At 39.4% G+C, this 22,454-nt stretch overlaps 1 protein-coding gene across 10 annotated transcripts in view; it reads left to right on the forward strand.

Annotated features, from left to right (window-relative positions):
• The window catches only part of ROBO1 (roundabout guidance receptor 1), a 669,323-nt gene that overhangs the window by 519,466 nt on the left and 127,403 nt on the right, over window positions 1-22,454 (forward strand). For all 10 annotated transcript variants that reach the window (XM_048495370.1, XM_048495373.1, XM_048495374.1 and 7 more), the window contains one exon: window positions 10,848-11,005. In XM_048495370.1, the coding sequence (XP_048351327.1) occupies window positions 10,848-11,005 (158 nt within the window). The remainder of the gene's footprint in view (window positions 1-10,847; window positions 11,006-22,454) is intronic.

The raw sequence follows: 22,454 nt of genomic DNA on the forward strand, positions 1-22,454 counted from the left end.
TGCATGTCATCATGTTAGAAGTAGATTTGTATGTTTTTGAAAAGTTAGTCTTTATTTTATTTTACTGTTAAATGTAGTTGTTATTAATTTTGAACTCATATATACTAATTATGCAACATTGTTTTGTTATGTTTTGAGTTTATATTACACATATTGAATAGATAAATTATAAAAAATATTCTTCATATAGTATTAGATTACCACAGTTTAAGAGATTTACAGCCAGATCCAGATGGGGGGAGGGGGTGTGAAACAGCAGAGGCCCATGCCAGTGCATTTGTCCAATCTGAAAGCATAAGGGGCACCTACACCAATGAAGAGAGCAAATATGCCAGCAGGTGGTGCCACACAGCTCTGTAGTGCCTAAACCCAGAAATGTCCACTGCCCCAGAGCTACACCAGCATAGGAGAGCAGCCAGCACAGCGGGGGGCGGGAGGGTGGCTCTGGGATGTTCCCAGGGTAGAGCTGGCTTTAATTGGCTTCCACTGAGGTCATGACCTTGGAATGGCCTCTCAAGCTCCAGACTTAAGCTACTGGAAAGTGTGGTATAGTCTTTTTCTCCAATAGGACTTTTAGGGCAGCAGGAGGTTTCTTGTTCTGCCTCCTTTCCACACCACCTGAAACCCCTTTGGAGGTGGTGTAGTGGCACTTTTGCCACTTTGTCCCCAGCCACTGCAGAGCTTCTCCCATATGGATTGGACTGTGTATGTTAAAAGTAATAATTTGCTAATGCAGGTGGCATGGTTGTGTAATACAGTAGATTATCCTATTTCTGGAAAATTGAAATATGATCTTATTAAAAATTAAAGAATTATTGTATGGATTCATATATTTTACCCCCAGAATCAGAGGGGATGATATGCAACTTTCATATTAGGTGTCCTTTTGGCAACTTAGATAATTCTAACAGTTCAGTAGGTTATTGAAATATCTTGGGAACAGAATGTGTGCTTCTTAAGCAACAGGGACAGAAAGAAGAATTCAGATGCTGAGTAATGTTTTTGTTTCAACATGTTTATATGTTTCAACATGTTCCTTTTTGTTTCAACATAATATATTTTTCTATCAAAAAAACTACAAAAATTATGATCCTAAATAATAAATGTCTTGTGGATACATTCAACAAGGTAATAATGCTGTTATCATGATAGTAATCGATCATTAACCCAAATGAGAAATAATATAAAACTATGAGTTTTTAATGTTTAATCACTTAACATTTTCAAACTAATAATAAAGAAGTATTTAATAACCAAGATGTTTTCCTCTGCTATATATTCAGCCTAAATTATAACTATCCAGTTGATTTTTTCCTGTCTCATTGTTTAATTCACATTTGCATTGTATGAGTGTAAGATAATATATAGAATACTTTCAATTACAAAATCTTTATTTATTTATTTATTATCGTATTTATATACCGCCCCATCCCCTGAGGGCTCTTGAAATTATTTAAATTAAAATGCGCATTTCCATTGTTTATGACACTGGTTATTCTCATAAAGATGCTTCATTTGTTCTTTTAATTAAACCTTCAGATACTGTTATGTGGCCTGTGCTTTTATGATACGTGCATATGATGACTCATTTTTGTTCTTACTGACTGCATTTGGCTATAAATTTTAAGAACAATTTGAATGACAGTAGAATTTTACACCCTTAGATTTGCATTTTAAAGGATATATATACAAGAATAATAATTTCTATGAAAGATGCATGTCATTTAGATTAAAGATAAATTTAAGAATTTTATCATCTAAGGAAGGGCTGAATTAATTTCTCTGCTGATTTTATTTTTTGGTAGAAAAAATAATAGGTATACTTTTTATCATTGTTACTGGTGTGTTATCCAAAATTACTGCTGTATTATCCAAAATAGCTGAGTGCTGCAAAGGACTATTACAATACAATAATTTATTTGGTATTCGAATGCACAAGATATTTGTAAAATAGAATTTCATCATGAGATTTTTTTTCTCTGCCTAATTGTTCAATTGACATGTGATGAAATGTCAACATTACTTTCACTGTGGCAATAAGACAAAACTAGGTAAAAGAAAAACAATTTATAACAATTTATAACCCATAAAAACATTCAGTATAGTTACAGAAAAATGTATGTTGTTTCCTGGCAGCTGCAAGGTGTTGCACCATTTCTTTTAAAAATGTGAGCAATCATTTGTAATTACAAAGTAATGGAAGATGCCATTCAATTTTGTTTAAGCAGAAAACCGATAAGTCTTTATAATAGAACAAAAAGTTTTTCCTGGTGTTCCAACATTTGATACGCAAATGAACAAATATGTGTTGAGATTTATTTTCTTTTTTTCTAATCTAGACAGGTAAAGGTCAATGTTATAATTCTTATCAGTCTGTGTATAGAAAAGCTAATAATTTTATGTGAAGATTCTGTTTGACGTTCTCTGCTTTTGCTGTAATATTTGTGAAATGCTGATTTGCTTCTAGCTATGTCTGTATGCAAATGTGAAAAGTGGGCACCATATATATCATGCATGCATTTGCAAGAATTTATGGTAGGAAACAATCTTTATGCCTGACAGAAGTACTGATAGCAGCTAGAAAAGAAGGCTCATTCCGCACATGCAGAATAATGCACTTTCAAACTGCTTTCAGTGCTCTTTGAAGCTGTGCGGAATGGCAAAATCCACTTGCAAACAGTTGTGAAAGTGGTTTGAAAATGCATTATTTTGCGTATGCGGAAGGGGCCGAAGAGAAGATCTAGGTAGGTAGAGATCTAGTTCCTAATGTCTAGGCAAAGGTCTGTCTTAGGTCTCTTATTCTAAAGACCATAGCAAAACAAATCTGTGAATGTGTGTCATAGCAGGAATTTCACATCAGGACAAAAACTAGGGGGGAAAAGATAATAACATATGAGGCAATAACATATGAGGCAATATAACTCATACTTCCAATGGGAACTTTTTGTGACACACTAGGGCTCTTTCCACATGGGCAACGTGAGCGAGGGTGCACTGGCATAGTCTATGCTAGTGTAACCCCCAGGGCTATTCGCATGAACAGCCCCACTGGCCCAGCAGCCAGCGGTTCAGCCTCTGCATGGGCTGCACCACTCCCAGTCCCCTTTTACCTCCTGCTGGCTCCAGTCACTCTCTGGAGGCCAGGAGACATGCCTCCGTGGCCATTACAACACCTCCAGGGGTGGAGTCCAGGAGGCGTGTCTCCTGGCCTCTACAGAGCAACCGGAGCCGGCAGGAGGTAAAAGGGGACCGAGAGCGGTGCAGGGAAAACACTGGCTTCTACACAATGCCATTTGCTCAGCACCGGATGGAAGCCGCCATTTTCAAAAAGACTCACTCTGAGTGAGTCGAGAAAATGCCGTTGTGGGGGGAAAATGTGTAATTGCAGCTGTGCAATCTTCTCCCCCACAACAGCATTTTTACCGGCCCCACGCCAGTCTAAATGGCCCGTGCAGAATGGGCCTAGACCTCCCTGATCTACCTGTATATATTAAATTTTGAAAACAAGACTTTAAAACAAAGAGTACTTGATCTGGAAAGACAAAAACTGCTATCTGAAACTGACAGGCCTTGCTCATCATTGAGCTATGGACTTCTTCCACCTGATGGATGCCTTCTGGCCTACTTCAAAAATCTCTTATCCCCTTTATTGAGACGCTTCTTTATGCAAGCTCGTCTAAAATCGTCCTCCTCCTCTGTAGCGCTGTTCTCTGTGGGTAGATTCCTGCTGAGTCCCATTTTCACAAGCAATAACTTGTGGTCAATGTTTGGATTTGCACAAAATAAGTAAAGAAAACAACTTGCTCATATTACCTTGTATTGTTTCTGCCATTAACAGAACTCTCAGGGAGTCTCTCGTTTAAGCATTTGAACTTCACATTAATTTGTGTCTTGCCATTTCTGACCAAGACAAGCTGCACTAAAAGAACTGCAGATGTAGCAAAGTTTTTGGCAACAGCTTTATCAACAACTGTGCACTCCGGTTGATCACCTAATAACCTTTTATTATTGTTATTGTTAGTCTTATTGTTGCTTTATCCTATCCCTAATAAAGGGAATGAATGAATGAATGAATATTGAAAGTCTGTTAACAGTGAAGATATGACTGTTTTGTATTTATTCATTTTTGAACATTCTTAGCTTTGTGATGCGCCTTTCTGGATTCTGTGTGTGTGTGCGTATATAACAGCTGCCACAGGATGTATAACAGCTGCCACAGTTACTTATTGTGACCCAAACTTATTTTTATTGGTAAATTTCATGTTTGACTTTTAAAAACCCAGAAATGTTCAGTAAATCAAACACCTATCAGGTTAATTTTTTTTCTTTTTACACACACACACACACACACACACACACACACACACACACACACACACACACACACGTGTGCTTGAGAAGCTGTGGTGGGAAAAATTGCTTAGCCCAGGGCAAGCTTTCAGATTGCTCCCCTCCCCCCCCCCACTGCCATTTCCTAAGTCCGAGAAGACTTGGGAAGTGGTGGCAGGAAAAACTGAATGGTGTGCTGTGCAAAGCATTCAGTCCTCTCCCCCACACCTCACTCCAAAAGCCAATAAAACTGAATAATGTAAATAAAAACCTGAAAAAAACTGATGAGGGATTTGGGATATGACTGGGATATTATTTTTTTAAGGTAAAGTTTGCTAGGGGTGGGCGGGAGACAGGACAAGCTGAAGAAAAAAAGGCAGATAAATTGACTTGTTGAATCTTGAATAGGAAGCAGATAAGAAAGCACAAAAATGAGAGATTATGGGGGCTTTTAGGAAAAAGAGAAAATAATGCAGTTTGGGAAAAAGAGATGCCTCTCACAAGTCCTTGTGGGTACCCCCTTGTACATTGTATGTTATTTTATATGTAATCCTGCTTTCTAGATATAAAATGTGTCCTAAAGTGGCTTGCAACAATTAATATTAAGTACACTGATGCTGACACAAGCTGTGCACAGACAAAAGGAATAGAGAATCCCTTCCCTGAGGCTTACAAATTAAAAAAGAGAAGTCAAACTGAACTGCTTTATGTACAAAAAGTTTCTAAGTGGAGGTACTGCCACCTGGTAAAAGAGGGATGACCCTCTGATCCACTATTATTCGGTGTAAACAGCACTTGATTGGCAGGATCAGAGGCCTTATTTGGTACCCCTGCTTTATTTTTTCAAAGGTGAACTCTCCTACACAAATACTTGGGAATAAGCCTCAATAAGTAAACCCAATGGTAATTATTTCTGAGTAATTCTGAGTATTACCAATACATATGGTGAAGCTGAACCCTGGCCACTCTTAAAAAGATTTCAGTAAAGATCAATAGCATTTCCCTCCCACTTTTTAAAAAAAATATTTCCTTTTTTTAGGTTCTCCTGCTCGTGGGCAAGACAACAGAGGTGGGCAATAGAGGTGGGAGGCGGGATGGCAGTAGCCGAACCGGGAGCCTGCCAGGTGCTCGCAAGTTGCCCCTCTCTATTGGAAGCATTGACCTGCTCACAGCCTCCGATTGAGGGGGGAGCAGCAGCAACCAGCCCAGTCCAGGAGCCTGCTGGGTGCTTCCAGTCTGCCTTCCACCTCCATCAGAGGTGGGTGCCTGCTCATGGCCTCTGATGGAGGTGGAGGGGCAGCAGCAGCTAACCTGGACTGGGAGTGCCCAATAGGCTCCTAGCCGGGGACGGCTGCTGCCACCCCCCCCTCTATAGGAGGTCACGCCTGCCCTGAAAGTGTTGGGAGCCAGCCTGCGGCTTCAGCTGCAGCAATCACCTCAGTCCACTTGTGGCACCCACCATTTCATAATGTGGGCAGCCACTGAGCACTGGCTGGGTTCCACGACACAGGGACCCAGCCAGTTCTCAGCTCCCCCTCCCCCGTGACAGAATGGCAGGCATGGGATGCCACATGTCCCCATTGATGGTACGCCACTGTTCTGCCTTCACTTTTAGTTGGGGGAATTAGCTTTTGGTGACAGAGCTTTGTGAGAAGGAGTAACTGAGATCTGTAACCTGTGTCTGCAAACATCGTCCAGATGAAATCTCTTAGATGAGCAGGCTGATGTATAATTAATAATGGAGTTTTATTAATAGCAATAAAAAAGAATAAACCAAAATTGTCTATGTTGTCTATATTTAATCAAGTATATGCACATAAAGCATATAAGAGGTTACTAAAAGAAAAGGAGGACGTGGGATAGAGATTTTTGCAGATGAAGGGTCCAACAGAAATGGCATCTGAGATGGAAAAGGAGCCCCCATGAATACTGGGGTATATGCAGGAATCCCCCCACACACACACACCCACACACACCCACACACACAATGAATGGCCACAGGTGTAATATTTATAGTCAGAAATGGGTCTTGAGGCAGTATAGGCTAAGGTTGCAGGAAGACCAAAGAACTGATTCCTTTTCTGGGGTTTCAACAAAAAAGAAAGGAGGAGTTTGATCAATCATCAAGAGCAAGAACTTCACTGGTGACCTGGCAAGTGATTTTGTATAACATTGAAAATAACATTAGAACACACTCTAATTTATACTGAATACTGTGGTCTGTTTATTTTCAAAATAAAAAGGAGTAATCAATATTTTGTATTACCGAAGGTCTTTATGCTGAATTTGGACCCATAATGGACAATGTTCCCAGAAAGGAAAGCTCAGTTACACAATACATTAGGGTCATGTGCTTAATAACAAATAATGTAATTTTTTTAAAATCCTGTACTCACCAAGAGGACAGGTCTGGTTAAATCTGCAAAATATCCCTGGGGGTGTGACAGAAATTCCAGTAAACTTTGGTGATTCTAAATTTAGTGATGTCAGTTACTACAGATTACACAGGTGGCGTCTTGTAAATGGAAGCCCCAGCATGGAAGGTAACAGCTGTGGCTTGGCTTACTTAAATCACCCATATGACAAATTCCGAAATAGTCACCAATTTGCACACCACAATTATTTTCCTCAACCCAAAGCACTGTAATGATTTCTTTCCCTAAGAGCAATCAAGCAGGACCAACAGGGACTAGAGTTATTCTTTGACTTTGCAAGTAATATTTTTAAAAAGCAAGGGATCGGATTGGCACAAATGTTCCTATTATGAAGATAATGTGCAGAATTCATGAGTAAATAAACAATTGGGCTATCAACAAACTTTGACATACAAGCAGTACAGATGTATTCAAGCAAAAAATTATGTGAGAATGCAAATTAAAGTAAAGATTGCAGAGTTTGAGATCAGACTTTTGGCCAAAGGCAAAAAATCAAAAGAGGACAAGAGCCATTTGACCAAATTTTTTAATGTTTGCAAAAAAGGTTCACATGCTGAAAATTAAGCCTTAGAAAACAAAATAAAACACTTTACTAATATTTTATTTATTTATTATTTGGATTTGTAGACCGCCCCATCCCCGAAGGGGATGTATTGCTACTACCCCTTGAAAAGGAAATATATAGGTTCACACTTGAGATCCAGTTTATAAAAGACTCTGAGAGAATTACTTTTTGAGCAAGAGGAGCAGTCTTTAAATTTATAACTTTATGTTCAATTGCCAGGGCCTGAGGCAATCCCAAACTATGTATCACTTTTACCGCTGCAAAAATAATTACATCATTGCTATCTTCAGAGTAATCTTTAATGGATTACATTCTGATATCTTTTCATTATGTAATGTTAAAATCAAAATATTTAATTGTAAATGGAATTTAAACCAGTATTTTGCAGTATCTAGTCTTAATTCTTTGATGCTTTCCTAAGGTATTTTGTGTTCTATGGTTAACTGGTGAAAAGTCCTCAGTTTAGGCAAGATAGAATACTTGTAGATTTTAGTCTAACACATGTACAAATTACCCAATTTGCTTTATTAGACTGGAATTAAACTTCTTTGTTGCTTTAAAGTATTTAGAAAGAATCTAAGGAGGTTTCTGAGAGATTTGGGTTTTGATTTTATGAGCTTTTTCAGAAATGAAAGGTGTTTAAGGGTTGTAAAGCAACATTAGAAACAATTTTATTGCATGATCCTGTAAAAGTTATTCTCCATTTTAGACTGCTGATACAATCTTGAGATCTAATAAAATCTTGTCAACCTGATTCTTAGAACAGTTTTGTTAAGCTATGACAATTAGAATTTCAAGGCAGTAAATATTGGAATGGAGTCTACCCCTATCTTCCCAGTCTACTGAGCAAAGTTTGAAGCTTTTTTCCAGCCTAAGAAGTCTTTCCAGCTTATCTATATACTAATATTGATGTGTGGTCCCTATCTGCAGTTACCTGAATCTGTAGATCAGAGCCACACCAACAATAAACAGAGTTTTCTTCAAATTTGGGGAACTTCCCAAGGTTGCAGAAAAATCTGAAATGTTAAAAGAATACATCGATGGCTAAAATTCCACCCAAATTAAGTTGTGTGTGCTGATTGATAATGTATTCACTTTTTGAACTGATTCTGGGAGTGGCTCTGGGCCTATCTCCAGCAAGTGCTGGGAGTCAACACACGCCTATCCGCACTGGTGTTGGATGCTGAGAGTGGTTCTGGGTCCAATTGTAAAGGCAAACTTCACTGAGGATTTCAGGGGAGCAGCTGAAGACTCTGCTGAGGGGGGGTGGAATGCAGGCTAGTGAGAAAAGTTTTACAACAAACCTTATCTTTTTTCTTGTAACTTACTATTCTTTTATGCAGTTTATAGAATAACCTGTGTCCAGCATGGATTGCTCATGTTCACCCAATGTACAATATTTGAAAGGCAACTTTAATTACCTAGAGCATTGTATTCTGAATTAATGTATTCTTAACTTTAAATATTATAGTATTAAATTTTACATAACACTATTTTACAACTTCATTCTCTAGAAAGATGTAGACATCACTGCATTTTTATCATTGCATTTTCAACACTATGACATATCAAGGAGCAGCAGTGGCGTAATGGTTAACAGCAGGTGCACTGTAATCTGGAGAACGGGGTTTGATTCCCCGCTCTGCCACTTGAGCTGTGGAGGTTTATCTGGGGAATTCAGATTAGCCTGTGCACTCTAACACATGCTAGCTGGGCGACCTTGGGCTAGTCACAGCTCTTTGGAGCTCTCTCAGCCCTACCCACCACATAGGGTGTTTGTTGTGGGAGGGGAAAGGAGATTGAAAGCCCCTTTGAGTCTCCTTACAGGAGAGAAAGGGGGGGTATAAATTCAAACTCTTCTTCTTCTGGTTGTTGTGGGTTTTCTGGGCGGTGTGGCCGTGGTCTTGTAGATCTTAAAGGACAGCAATGTTGGCTCCATTATTGTCTCAAGTGTGTGGAGAAACACAATTTAATGACAGCTTGACATTCAGGAAGAGGAATTTAAAAATAAAGCAGAGAATATGTAGGAGCCAAGGAGTCAAAAGTAATAGGATTTAATAGGATTTAACTCAAGCAGGTATAAAAGACACAGGATTGCATCAAAGGTGTAGAATAATGAAATGAGCCTACTTGTAGGGTACCTAAAAATTATTCTCTGGGGATTCGTAGGCGTTTGTGGGTGCCCACATATTTGCATATAAATTGGTTCTGATATAGGTTTTGATCAAAGTCTAGCTATACAAATGCAGATCTGTGGGGAAAGTGGTTTGTGTTGGGATGAAATAGCCAAATGCATATTCTGCACTAGATGGGAATTATGTAGATGGGACTGTGTATTTTAGGATGTTTTATGCTTTCAGTGGACTACACTGCTATATTTGCATTCAAAAAGCATTCAGATGAAAGCAGTGCAGTAGAGATAGCAGCCGCACTCAGATGCTCAGCCAGTTGTGTATATAACTGTGTATATGGCCTACCAGCAGTGCATTACTTGCAGCCCACAACCTTGCTATTGACTGCATGCTTGTCTGTGCACCTCCGGCCCTTTCCGCATGGGCCAAATATCCCGGCAGGCAGCTGGGATTCATGACTCCGAAACTGCCCTGGGCCGTTCACATGGCCCAGGGCAGGGGCCTGCAGAACCACATGGAGCCACAGCTGCCTCCTGTGCCCCGCATCCCTGTGGCTCCTTTCCCCAGCCCAGCCGGCATCACAGCTGCAACCAGCCTGTCACCCCCCACCTGCGTGGGGGGTGGCCACACAGGTGCAGGGTGGGGGCAAAGGGGATGCGCAGCCACCATCAACTCAACTCCCCGCCGGGGCCGTTTGCTCAGCCCCACCTTCATGTTGGGTTTTACAAAAAGAATCATGGAAAGTGCAATTCATGTAAAACCCGGCGTGGGGTTTTTTACCTGGGATTCACCTGGTTTAGGGGCGGGAAGTATGTGAAGTTTCCACCCAAACCAAGTTACATCCCGCCCCTACCACGAAATATTTGACCCATGCGGAAGATGCCTGTGTGCACTTTCCCTGTAACGTAATCAAATATTTATAGGTCAACCACATTATAATATGCAGTACAGTGTCTGCTGGGTTGCTATTTTGGGATGAGTTGTCAAATGCATCCTCTGATACCAGTTCTCTTGTTTCCTAAGAGTTCTTTAAATTACAAAGAAGCAAATTTTTTGCATCTGGAAGGGTCTAATGCCACCTGGCAAACTCCCCTCTTGATCATGGGCCACTGTAATGTATCTGCCCGTGGGCCACTGTAATGTATCTGTGACAACCTTCATAACTGCTTACATTGCCTGAAGTACAGGCTGAAAAACAAAAGATTTTGCATCTAAATGTATACAACTCCATAGTGAAGAGTTGACATAGGATAATATTGTATTCATGAACTTGTAATTCAGTTTGTAAAATCAGGTTCATTTTATCCTAGTTTTGGAGAAAATGTTTTAGCTATCTCATCTATTTTAGTTATTTTGCTTTTTTCCCCCTTCCCTTCAATCTTTCAGTACTACGTGATGACTTCAGACAAAACCCTGCAGATGTCATGGTAGCTGTAAGTGAGCCAGCTGTAATGGAATGCCAACCTCCAAGAGGCCATCCTGAGCCTACAATATCATGGAAAAAGGATGGATCTCCTCTGGATGACAAAGATGAAAGAATTACTGTAAGTTGGGAGAGGGAGTAAAGAAGAGAAAATACTGTTTCAGACTTATGAATTCACATCATACAGGGACAAACAGAATACCCAGTTAGTTGTTTGATATACAGCAGTCTCCATCCTTTAGTTTTGTCCACATTACCTATTTCTGCAGGCATAGAGCTAGAAAGCAAAAATAGTTTGCAATTGCTTGATTTCTCCACAGAGAAAACATCCCTGTTCTTTTAAACCTTTGAGAGCAGACAGATTTCCTTGTTGTAGTTCCCGTAGTATTCAGAATACCTGAAATGTATCTGTCATCCATAATGATGAATGGGGTTACTGCAATGGTGGATTAAATTAAAAGCGTGGGGCGATTTCCAGTTCAAAAACTTGGAACAGTTCAGCCTTCTCCTGAACTGGATACTACAGTCTTATTTAGAGAGTCCCCAAATCTCACAGGGGGTCTCTTGCCACTCACCTCCTATTCACTAGTGTCCCCTTTCTTTGGATTCTCCCATCGATGGCTAGGACTTGAGTGATGTCATTGTGTGGTGTAGTGGTTAGGGTTGTAGATTCAGATGGTCCAAATCTGGATTTTGGCCAAATCTGCATTGATTTGGACAGATTCGGACGAGCAGGGTCCGAATCTGAGCTGTCCGAATCCCATCTGATCCGAATCCATGGGATTCGAATCACCAGCCGAATTGTGTTTTAATTTTTTGGGTGTTTTTCACGTTTTGGCCTGCAGGGGGTGCATTTCTAAACATATCAGTACCAAAATTTCAGGGTATCACCAGGAGACTGTCCTGATGATACCTCCCAAGTTTGGTACCCCCCTGAACCAAACTACACCAAACTTGGGGGACATCATCAGGACAGTATTCAGAAGATGCCCTGAAAAGTTCATGCCAATACCTTTAAAAATGCGCCCCAGCAGGCCAAAACGTGAAAAACAGCAAAAAATAAAAACGCATCCAAGAATCTTGGATGTCACACCAAATTCGGGTGTATCCGAGCCTGGCAGGCTCGGATATGGGGGGATCTGACCCCATACACCCAAACTGGACCCGAATTCAAACCGGGGCCAAATTTTTTCCCCATTTACCAACCCTAGTAGTGGTTAAGATAAAGTGAACTCAAATCTGGAGAACTGGGTTTAATTCCTTACTCCTCCACATAAGCGGCAGAGTCTTATCTGATGAATCAGGTTTGTTTCCCCATATATATATATACTCATTCACTTGAGTATAAGTCAACCCGAATATAAATTGAGGCACCTAATTTTACCACAAAAAACTGGGAAACTTATTGACTCAAGTATAACTCTAGGGTGGGAAATGCAGCAGCTACTGGTAAATTTCAAAAATAAAATAGATACCAATAAAATTCATGAAGGTATCTCACTGGTTGTAAGAAAAGTTGACTAAAAGCAATCTTCATGATCAGAGGACGAACAGGATGAAGGCAAGAAGGGAGACTGCCTGGCTGCTTCATGGCAAAGACTGTGAGTACCCACAAGGCCTCCCTCAAAAATGGCTCACTAGAATTTTTAAAATGTCATTAAGCAAGGCAGTTTTTAAAGGAAGCAAATACTGTTTGCTAGCACCACCTTGTGAATAGTGTACGCTTTTATCCTTGCATGTTCAGGGACTGTAAGGGTCTGGTACTCCAGTCAATGACAAGACTTAGGAAAGGTTCAAGAGCTTTAATCAGAACTGTGTCAGCTCAATGGCCAGGTAGCTGAATATGAGATTCAAACTCCCTGGCCCTAGTATATACCTTAAGGTTACAGTTTGGTTCAACCCAGAAAGCCTTTGCATTCCCACAATATCAGCATAAGAAAGGCAGAGAAAGACAGTACTACAGATTCATTGTTTTGGGAAAGGCGAGTTACACCCTGTGAAAGAAAGATAAGAAGTACTCAGTAAGCTCTACTGAACTAGTTACATGCGAACAAAGGAAAGAGGGTCCATGGCCTTGGGGTGGCGGAGGTGATATGCCCAGCTGTTGCTGGTCTTGGAGACGTGCACTTTGGCAGGCCGATAATGGCGCAGCCTGACAGGGACATATTTTATTCAAAGGTAAGATTTAGCCATTAGGAATATCCACAGTGTCTCTTTGTCTCCTACCGCACTAGCTAAATAGCACAGAGGGTATTTCTGTCCTTAGAACTGTAAGACCCTATCTTTTCAGCTTTAATTTATACTGCTTTACAGAGAGGAATTTACACAGAAACTCAGCTTGACCTGATTTACTAGTAACAAATCTTGACTTGCATTTTGCAGTCTTTAAACGCTCCAAATGCAATGGAATCTCTCTCCAAGAGGATGCCATGCCTATCAGAACACAAATTTCAAGGGCACAGAGTAATACCTAACACGCCATTCAGAGCCAATGGAGCAACTCTAATTGCAAAGACTGTGACTTTATCAAAGCTGGAGGATTTACAAGCCTAGCTTTACATAAAAACACAAAAGGTGAATTTAATACTCAAAGTTGGATGCAGGCAAAATACTTCTGCCACAGCTGGTGTGATCTCCTTTCTCGGTGTGCCACAGCTCTAGCGGCCATCTTGCAATTACCACATATACTCGAGTATAAGCTGAGGGGGGCTTTTTCAGCATAAAAAATGTGCTGAAAAAGTCGACTTATGCTCGAGTATATATGGTACATTCCTATTGGGTGACCTTGGGCTAATCATTCAGAACTCTCTCAGTCCCACCTACCTCATAAGATGTCTGTGGAGAGAGGAAGAGAAAGGAGTTTGTAAGCCTCTTTGAGTCTTCTTACATGAGAGAAAGGTGAGGTATAAATCCAAACACCTCCTCTTCATGTCCCACTGTGGCTTGCTCTTCTGCTCCTGGCCACCACTTTGATGGCTGGCATATCTTCATGGAACCCTGGGATGCCAGCCAGCTTCTGCTTCCTGCTTCCAGAGGTCACCTGAAGAGCTGGAAGTGGGTCCTCTGATTGAGATGAGTATGTGTGGGAACACTGCTGCCTCTGAATTACCCATTCATATTTGAGATTGTTGTACAGTCCCTTATAGGAACAGCATGTGTGTAATACAGCTGCAGAGATAAAAAAGCTAAAAAAAAGTCTGGCAAGAAGCATTCCTCTGTTTTCCTTTCTGGCCTTCAGGTGAACATATAAAGGAAGTGGGCAGAACCTGTCTTTGAATTCTTTCTTTGCTGCAGTATAGAGATGTTGTATCATTGTAATTCCTGCAAAAATATACAAACAGAATCAGACAAAATAGGAGTTTCCATACACTACTATTTTCTGTCCGGTTGCTGTCTGGTTGCTAGTTATGGCTCAAAATATACTGTATATATAATCTCGGATATTTTCTCCTTGCATCTGATTTTATATATATATATATATGTATATATGTATGTGTATATATATGTATATGTGTATATGTATATGTATGTGTATATATATATATACATGTGTGTGTGTGTGTGTATAATATAATATATATAAAATCAGATGCAAGGAGAAAATCTCTGAGATTAAGAATGTGTCTGTCTTCTATGTCTGTGCCAAGGTCACAACACCAATAAGTGTCCAATTGGTGAGCAAAACATGGAACATGGATTCCAAGTTAAAAGGAACAGTGCTTACAGGTGCCAATGAAATTTCCTTAGTCCCTCTTTGTGAGGCAGCTTCTGAGAGACAATCCTGAACTTGTCTGTTCTCATTTCCTAAGGCTTCTAAGCAGCATTTGCCTCACATCTTTCAAACTGCCAGTCAAGAAGGCAAAACATTGATCTGAACAAAGGGTCAGATAGCCTTCTGATGTGCTGGAAGTAAATGGATCTGAAGTTTCAGTTAACTAAGTCTGTTACCTGTTATTGAGGGGAAATTTGTCAGTGCCAAAGATCCCTTTATCTCCCTTCAGGGGTAATGTTGATCTGACTTCTAGTGTCCTGTTATCAAAGACCATTTATACATACACTACTTACCCCATGACTGTTGGTTTCATAGTTGGGTTTTTCTACAGTTTTTTGTTTGCATAGGGATTCTGTTCCTGTGAAGTGTTCCTAATTGAGCCAATCCACCATTTGGTTCCTTCAAATTCCATTCAGGGAGGTTGCCTGCCACCTTTTTTCCCCTGCTCTCTTTCGTCTAGTGTTAGTTTGATAGTGCAAGTCAATTTCTTGTCAAATTCTGAATGAAAATTTACCAAGCCCTTCTGAATCCTTCTGGGAGGTGCTGCTATGGCCCCATTAGTGAGGAGTGTAAATTCTAGTTCTATCCACTCTTTCATGTGGTACACTGCATGCGGCAAACAGACATGGCCTCATTTCTACTTAGACTACCTGGTTCCGATCCACTCAGGACCAGGTGATTTGCACATCAGCTCCATCACAGCACTACTCAAGGGCCATGGACCATTATGTCCTTCCTTCCCAACATAAATATATGGATAATTTAAAGTCAGAGTCACATCTGTTCCAAGTATCAGAACTAGAGGCTGGGATCCCTTCAAAACCATCACCTGAAACTGCAGTCACAGAATCCTTTGCACTTTTACCACTGCAGTTAGACATAGAGCAGATGCTATGCATGGCTAAATCTCTGAACCTGAACATTTTCTGTACTGCCCCAAGTCTAAGAATTCCATATGCAATGCTTTGAATTCAGTCTGTCAGCCCAGTATGACTAATACTAAATTCTGATAATTGAGGTTGATGTTATTAGATGGATGTCATAACTGATATTATGGTCATTCTGTATAGCTTATAGTGTCACATGAAACATATATGCCAGACTGAAATAAGAAAATCAAAAATCTGTTGTAGACTGTGTGATAATATGCTTAAATGTTCTGATGACTTTTTAATAACAATTAAGAATATTTCACATGGTCAAACCAAACTTTAAAGTCAGGAAAACTTTAAAAATTATGTGACATATATAGTCATGAATTGAAAAAGCAGGTAAGCTAACCTTGTATCGGTATATTTTTCACAGTATTTGCACACTAGTCATTTTTTCTCCTTTAAAGCATGAAGGCATGTGTTGTATTATAAATGTGAAATTAAATACAGTACATTTTATGTTTTGTAATGTTGACTAAGAATCTGTAAATTGTATGCCTTTATGTAACTGATAAAAATAGGTAAATTTATAATGGAATGTCAAGCAGTTTTTTCCTCCTCCATTTATATAGTTACTAATTTGGGAATTTGTTCTACACATAAGGCTCAACAGTGTCAGTGTTTGGACTGTGAAATGACAAGCGTTGCCAGAATGTTACACGTAGATGAAAATGTAGAATAGAAACCACTAAAATCTCAGTGCCAAACCAGGGAAGCTTATCCTATTTGATGCGGATGTTCTATTATTACTTTCATGCTTTTGGAAGTCTATTTCATTTTTTAGTTTAAAAAGTAAGTATTTTGAATAATGTCCATGAATATATAATAAATAAAATACATATAAAGGAAGTGGAGGTATAACTGTGGTATTTGTGATTGGCTTCAAAAGGGAACCATTGGCCTGGGAAGTTGAGGTTAAATACTGTGAATCTAATTTCACCCCATTCTCGGATAATGCTTCCCTTTCATTTTATTCATTGTCATTCACTTTTAAAAAGGAAAACCTGGAGAAGTAATTCATCTTTTTATGTTTGTGATTCTCGGCTTTTAACAGCAAAGTTATAAAATAAATAATGCATGACTTTTTCATCCTGGTTGTTCGTGTAGCTCAACTTTTCAATGACTCATGGTTCTGCTAATTTATAGTTTCATTTCTGTTCTGCCTGATCTTCCAAATAACATATCAGAAATACAAAATGTACAACTTGCCAAATCAATATATATATATATTTAAAAACTACAAATTGTAGTGCGTTTCTATTTTGGAAGAACTGGCTTAAACATTCCATTTGATGAGAATGCATTAGCTTTATACATAGATAGCAATTTTCCAAAATGGCCAAGGAATTGTCCGGGTGAGAATTTAGAGTATCATTTTACTTTATTTAAAAGAAAAAAAAGTTATATGACAAAGATAAACGTCAATGAAAAAAGACATCTATATATATAAAAATCTATCAGTGCGTTTTCTGCTGATAGGTAATCTCCCCAACTACTGGACCGATTGCTTTGAAATTTTCACACAATGTCGCATTCGCATGCGGCCAGGTTTCCATGGTGTTTCTGCACCTCCTGTTGTGTATATGTCACAATTGTGCCAGTTATTGTGTACATGCCACACCTGTGACAGTTGGAACCACAGTTCTGTTCTGCAACAGCGCCATCTACTGGCCATCAAAGCAACACCCTCTGATACAAGGGAAACAACCATGCCTTCTTTGAAAACTGCTGCCATCTGGAGTGAAAGGGATGGCTTCGCCATCTGGACATGGCCCACCCACCCTAGCAGAGGATGGGGAAGGTGAGGGAGGGTCCGGGGTTTTGCTGGACCAAACGCTCTGAAATTTGAACACAACGTAGCTCATGCCTCCCAGCATGTTTTAAGCTATTTACCTAGCTCATGTACCACACTGGCCAAGGTAAACCATGATAACAAGCTACGTTCTGCCCAGTTCTCCCCCCCCACACACACACACAGGAATCGAAAGCCAAGTAGAAACGGATAACCTTTCATACACACATCTCTTAGGGGTGTGTTTCAGTCAAAGTGAGAGGTATTGTGTACCTACCACACCTGTGATAGTTGGAACCATGGTATGGTTCCACAATACCGCCATCTGATGGACGTCAACAGCAACACACTTCGCCTGCAAGGGAACGGAATGAAAGGAACAGGGCCCACCATTTGGACATGGGCCACCCACCCTAACAGAGGAAGGGGAACATTAGGGAGGGAGGGGGCGGGGTGCCATGCGAGGGAATGGGAGAGAGGGAGGGGAGCAAGGGGTCCCTCACCCCTCCCCTCCCTTGCAAGCATTGTTCAATGACATATGTTCGAACCGTTCGCTTTCCCTTTTCTTTCTTTTCCACTTCACCAGACTGAAGCCACAGCAATGCGTGACCGGGCACATTAGTTATGTATATCAGTCAAAGGAGATCTGTGTGTAGCAGATGAAATAAGAAACTCACAGAAAATTGATCTCAATCCCAAGGAAGGTGCTCTCCATTTTGAAAGATGAATTACTCTTGTAAAAGAAGGGTCAAGGAGGAGACAAGAACCTATGATGACTGAATTTCTGGTTGTCTGAAGTAATAGTTTTAACATCTGGATACTTCTTTACGTTCAACTTTTGGGGCTGTGTTTAACTATGTGTATACTGTTTCCCTCCTTTCCTGAAAATAATCCTATGCTGTCATTGTTGTATCTACCTTAATGTGTGTGGTACACTCTAGGCAGATGTGTCTATCTTTTGTTCATTTCTGAGGGCCTTCAGTAAAGAAGATACTATATCTTCTTGCTGTGTAAACCCCTGTGGCATACGTTACAATGGGAAACCCTTAGCTAGGCTACCACAGATTTCTTTTGTAACCTTGGTTTGAACTAAGATTTATTGTGGTTAGCTATGCTTTGAATGTATTTCTTGTATTGTAATAAACTTCCTTTAGGTTACAATCTTGTCTGTCAAGGATGAAAACCTGTGAATGCAAGCTTCTTGATTAATATTTTAGATGTGACATGGAACATACATTATAATAGATTAAAAGCAAGCCTGCAAAATAAAGTTTGAATTGCTAGGATGGCATTTTGATATTGCCATTCTTCAGCCTTGAAGTTCACTGGGTGATCTTAGGCCAATCACTCGTATATTCGCTCAGATTAATGTGTGCCTTATGATTGTTGTGAGGTTGAAATAAAGTTCCCTAAGCTTCTTGGAAAAAGAGAATGTAATGTTTTTGCCCTTTTGTGAGACCCCATATTCATAATACCTGTACCAGGCTGGTTTAGATACATTTTGGTCATCTTCAAGTGATTTTTTAAAGTTCTTTCTTTACTAGAGTTGGGTTCTGTTGGATTCATGGTGTTTTGCAGGTTCTCATTTTTATTTTATTTTTTGCAAGACCTGAATGAGACTGTTACTGATAGGATATTTTGGAGGTCATTAATTCATAGGGTTGTATAAGTTGGAAGCAACTTGACAGCACTTAACACACATATATGTATACTGCCGTGAATTAAAATTTAGGTCTCTAAAGAAAGAAAGAGGAGGCGCTGTATAGGTGATTGAAGTATGTTATGATTAGGCGGCAGCTGTACCTTAGGGGTTGAAGTTGGCTGCTTTGGTTCAGAGAAGCTTTGCATAAAAGGAGCAGTGATATTTGTTCAGTGTATGTGGAAATAGAGTGGAGTGGATAAAGAGCGCAATGTGTGAGAGAAATCTGTGTTCTGTAGTCTAAGTGGCAAGTTAGGAAATTAAGCTTTGTGGAAGTTAATAGCCCCAGTGGCAAGTGAGAAGTTAAGCCTTTGTGGGTAGGCTTGGCTAAAGAAAAGGAAGAACTGCACTTGAAACCATTATTCTTTTACTGAAACCATCACATTGTTACACTTAAAAAAAATCTCTAATTATGTTCAAGAGAAAACAATTGTTTTGTTTAGAGTAACTGATCTCTTTTGCCTTAGAGTCACCCCTACATGCCAATCTGGCTGTCATTCTATCAAATGTAAGTAAGCCATCCTGTTCTTTGGGCCCGACTAAGAATTCTAAGGCATGAGCCTTCAGTGGTAGCAAAAATAAGTTGGAGCTTCTAAGGAAGGCACTGAGGAAGCAAATGACACATCACTTAAGAATCCCATAAAGAGGTACATTTATTATTATTATTATTATTATTATTCATTTGACTTAATATACCGCCCAATCCCCGAAGGGGATCTCCCAAGCCCTGGGAGATACAGAAATACAGAGATAAAAAGCAGGGGTAAATGGGGAAGTCCTTGGGGCTTGCACGTGCTGGCTACCAATATTTCTGGTTAATTCTGAGTATTTTTGGGATTTTTAGGACTGGGCGAGGGGGGGCTCAAAATTGGCAGATATATTTGAGAGAGCCCCCAAGTATTTTTACCTATATATCATATATTCATCTAAATTAAAGCCAAGTGTTATTCCTACTGTGGTAATAAACAGATATGGGAAAATGAGAACCCTAGACATAAGGAGCCAAAAAGTTAGTTTGTTTGAAAATAGTAACAACTCAGTGTTAATTGCAATGAATTAGGTTACTTGAATCCTACTTGTGTTGTACCTAGGATTTCCAGATGGGAAATCTATGAAGATTTGAGATGAGCCTACGGATGATAGTGGAAGGGGCCTCAGCATGGGCTAGTGCCATAGAATCTTCCCACCATAGCAGGCATTTTATCTAGAGGAACTGATCTGTCATCTAGAGATCACGTGTAATTCTGGGAGATTGCACCCCTTTGTACAATGTATGTTTCATGAACCTTCTATCTGAACTAATTAGAGAGAACTATAACACATTATTATTGCTGATAAATTAAGTCAGATATATTCACTAATATTTTTGTTACACCTAGCAGAGTTCTGTGAATAAGTTTGCATCACCAAAATGTATTTCATTTCAGTGACTGTTACACTTATTCCTATGACTATGAATAGATTGAAACAATGGGCCATGTAAGTTTCATTTCATAGTTAAAGCTGAATATAGCTGCAAAATATAGGAAAGTATGGTTATTCACAGTCAAAGATTTGGCATATATACATATACATATGTGTGTGTGTATGTGTGTTTCATGCATGAAAAATTACTTCCCATATACTTGGATAAATCTGTGGTCACTGCTGTTGTTTGCCATCTCATGAATGGCATATATTTGGTTAAATCTAACATCTAGTCACTTGCTGACAGCAAGGAACACATTCTGTCATTTACAATCTAAGTGCTAGTAAGTAAATTTTAGTTATTGTAAACTTGATGGAAAACTTAAAAGCTGTGTTAAACACCAATCTTGATCTCTTCTGATTTTTTTTAGTTGTTACATTCTTTCAGTCAAAGGAAGAAACACACAAAATTTGGGTGAATGAAGGGTTCTCTTGCCTAGAGCTTGCAAACAGATGTGAATGATTAGTGTGTCCTTGTTGGACTTCTTTGATACATTTTATTTTCTTTCAGTCTAGTCATTTTCCATTTTGCTCATTTCACATTCTGCTTTGGATAGCTTTACATTTCTGAAGTTCCTAAATGGCTTCTGCACGTATGAAAAGTGTAATTCAAAGAACAAAACTTTAAAAAAATAATATTTGTTTCAGGTCTTTGGTTTCCTCAACTAAATAGAGTTGCAATTACTTCTTTTCAGGGTTGTGCCAAGAACAGATAGCAAGCGTGTGCAAGAGTACAGAACTGACATACAAGTTGTTGGACTTCATCCAAGTTTCCCTTGGACTAGCCAAAAAAGTAGATACTTTCTGTCACAATTTATATGGTTTGGGGTTTGGGTAACCAAGCTGAAGTGGTTTTATTTGCAACTGGAAGCTATTTTCAGGGAGGTAATGAAAGACAGAAAGGCATTAGAGAGCATTAGCTATGTGCATAAGAAAGGCTGCATGAAAATTTAGCATTTGCTGGATAGCTTCAGAATGCTTGAAGAACTTCCTCCCTTGTTATCTTTGGCAGAATTCCCCAGGGTAAAAATCTGGGAGAGTTACATAGCGCCAGCTCCCAGGCAGGAATGGACCCAGTTGCCTGGTGGCAATGAACATTAATTTGAGCAGGGCACCTCATTTTCCCCTGTATTCCCTACCAACAATCTTACTTCATCCTGCCAATACCTGTAGCCTTACCTTTCCCTGTTTTCTTCTTTTCTTCTTTCCCACTAAACAAGCAACCTTTTATCTCCCCCTATTTTGAGCTATATTTATTGTTATTATTTACTGTATTTATTTATACCCAATCTTTCTCCCCAGTGGGGAACCAAACCGATTTTTATGGGTGTTGTGGGTGTGTGGCTGTTGAATAGTAGCAAAGGTCATGTTGAGAATCAGATATATTGATTACTATTAAACAATCATTAATCAAAACTTAGACAACAGTTCAGTATAAGCAGATACTTGACATCACTGTTCTGAATGGATAAAAGTAACTTCTTGCATAGTCGTTCCCAGGATTGAACAAATAATTTCAGCAGAGGGTTAACTTCCTTACATAGCATCAAATCCCTTCATCTTACAATGGCTACTTTAATCAGATCAGCTGATCTTCAAGAGAAAAAAACATTTTCCATGTCACAGGATTTCACTAGAGCATATTATTTTTTTTGTGTTTGGTAGCACAGTAAATTTGTATTGCCCAACTGCATTTTTCTCATTGTACAATGAGTGCACTAATGTTAGCATTTTATAAAGGAAACATTGTTTGTGGACTGGTGCATCAGGAGATAAGGATCACATTATCTGTGTTGTGCTTTAAACTATTTTATGCAGTTTGTAGAATTAATTGAAATATTCTAGGCATTTTTATCTTTTTTCTGTATCTGTGAAATTTATAATGAACTGTCCTTTCACTGAAACATG

This window comes from Sphaerodactylus townsendi, linkage group LG04 (genome assembly GCF_021028975.2).
Source record: "Sphaerodactylus townsendi isolate TG3544 linkage group LG04, MPM_Stown_v2.3, whole genome shotgun sequence".
NCBI classification, from domain to species: Eukaryota; Metazoa; Chordata; class Lepidosauria; order Squamata; family Sphaerodactylidae; genus Sphaerodactylus; species Sphaerodactylus townsendi.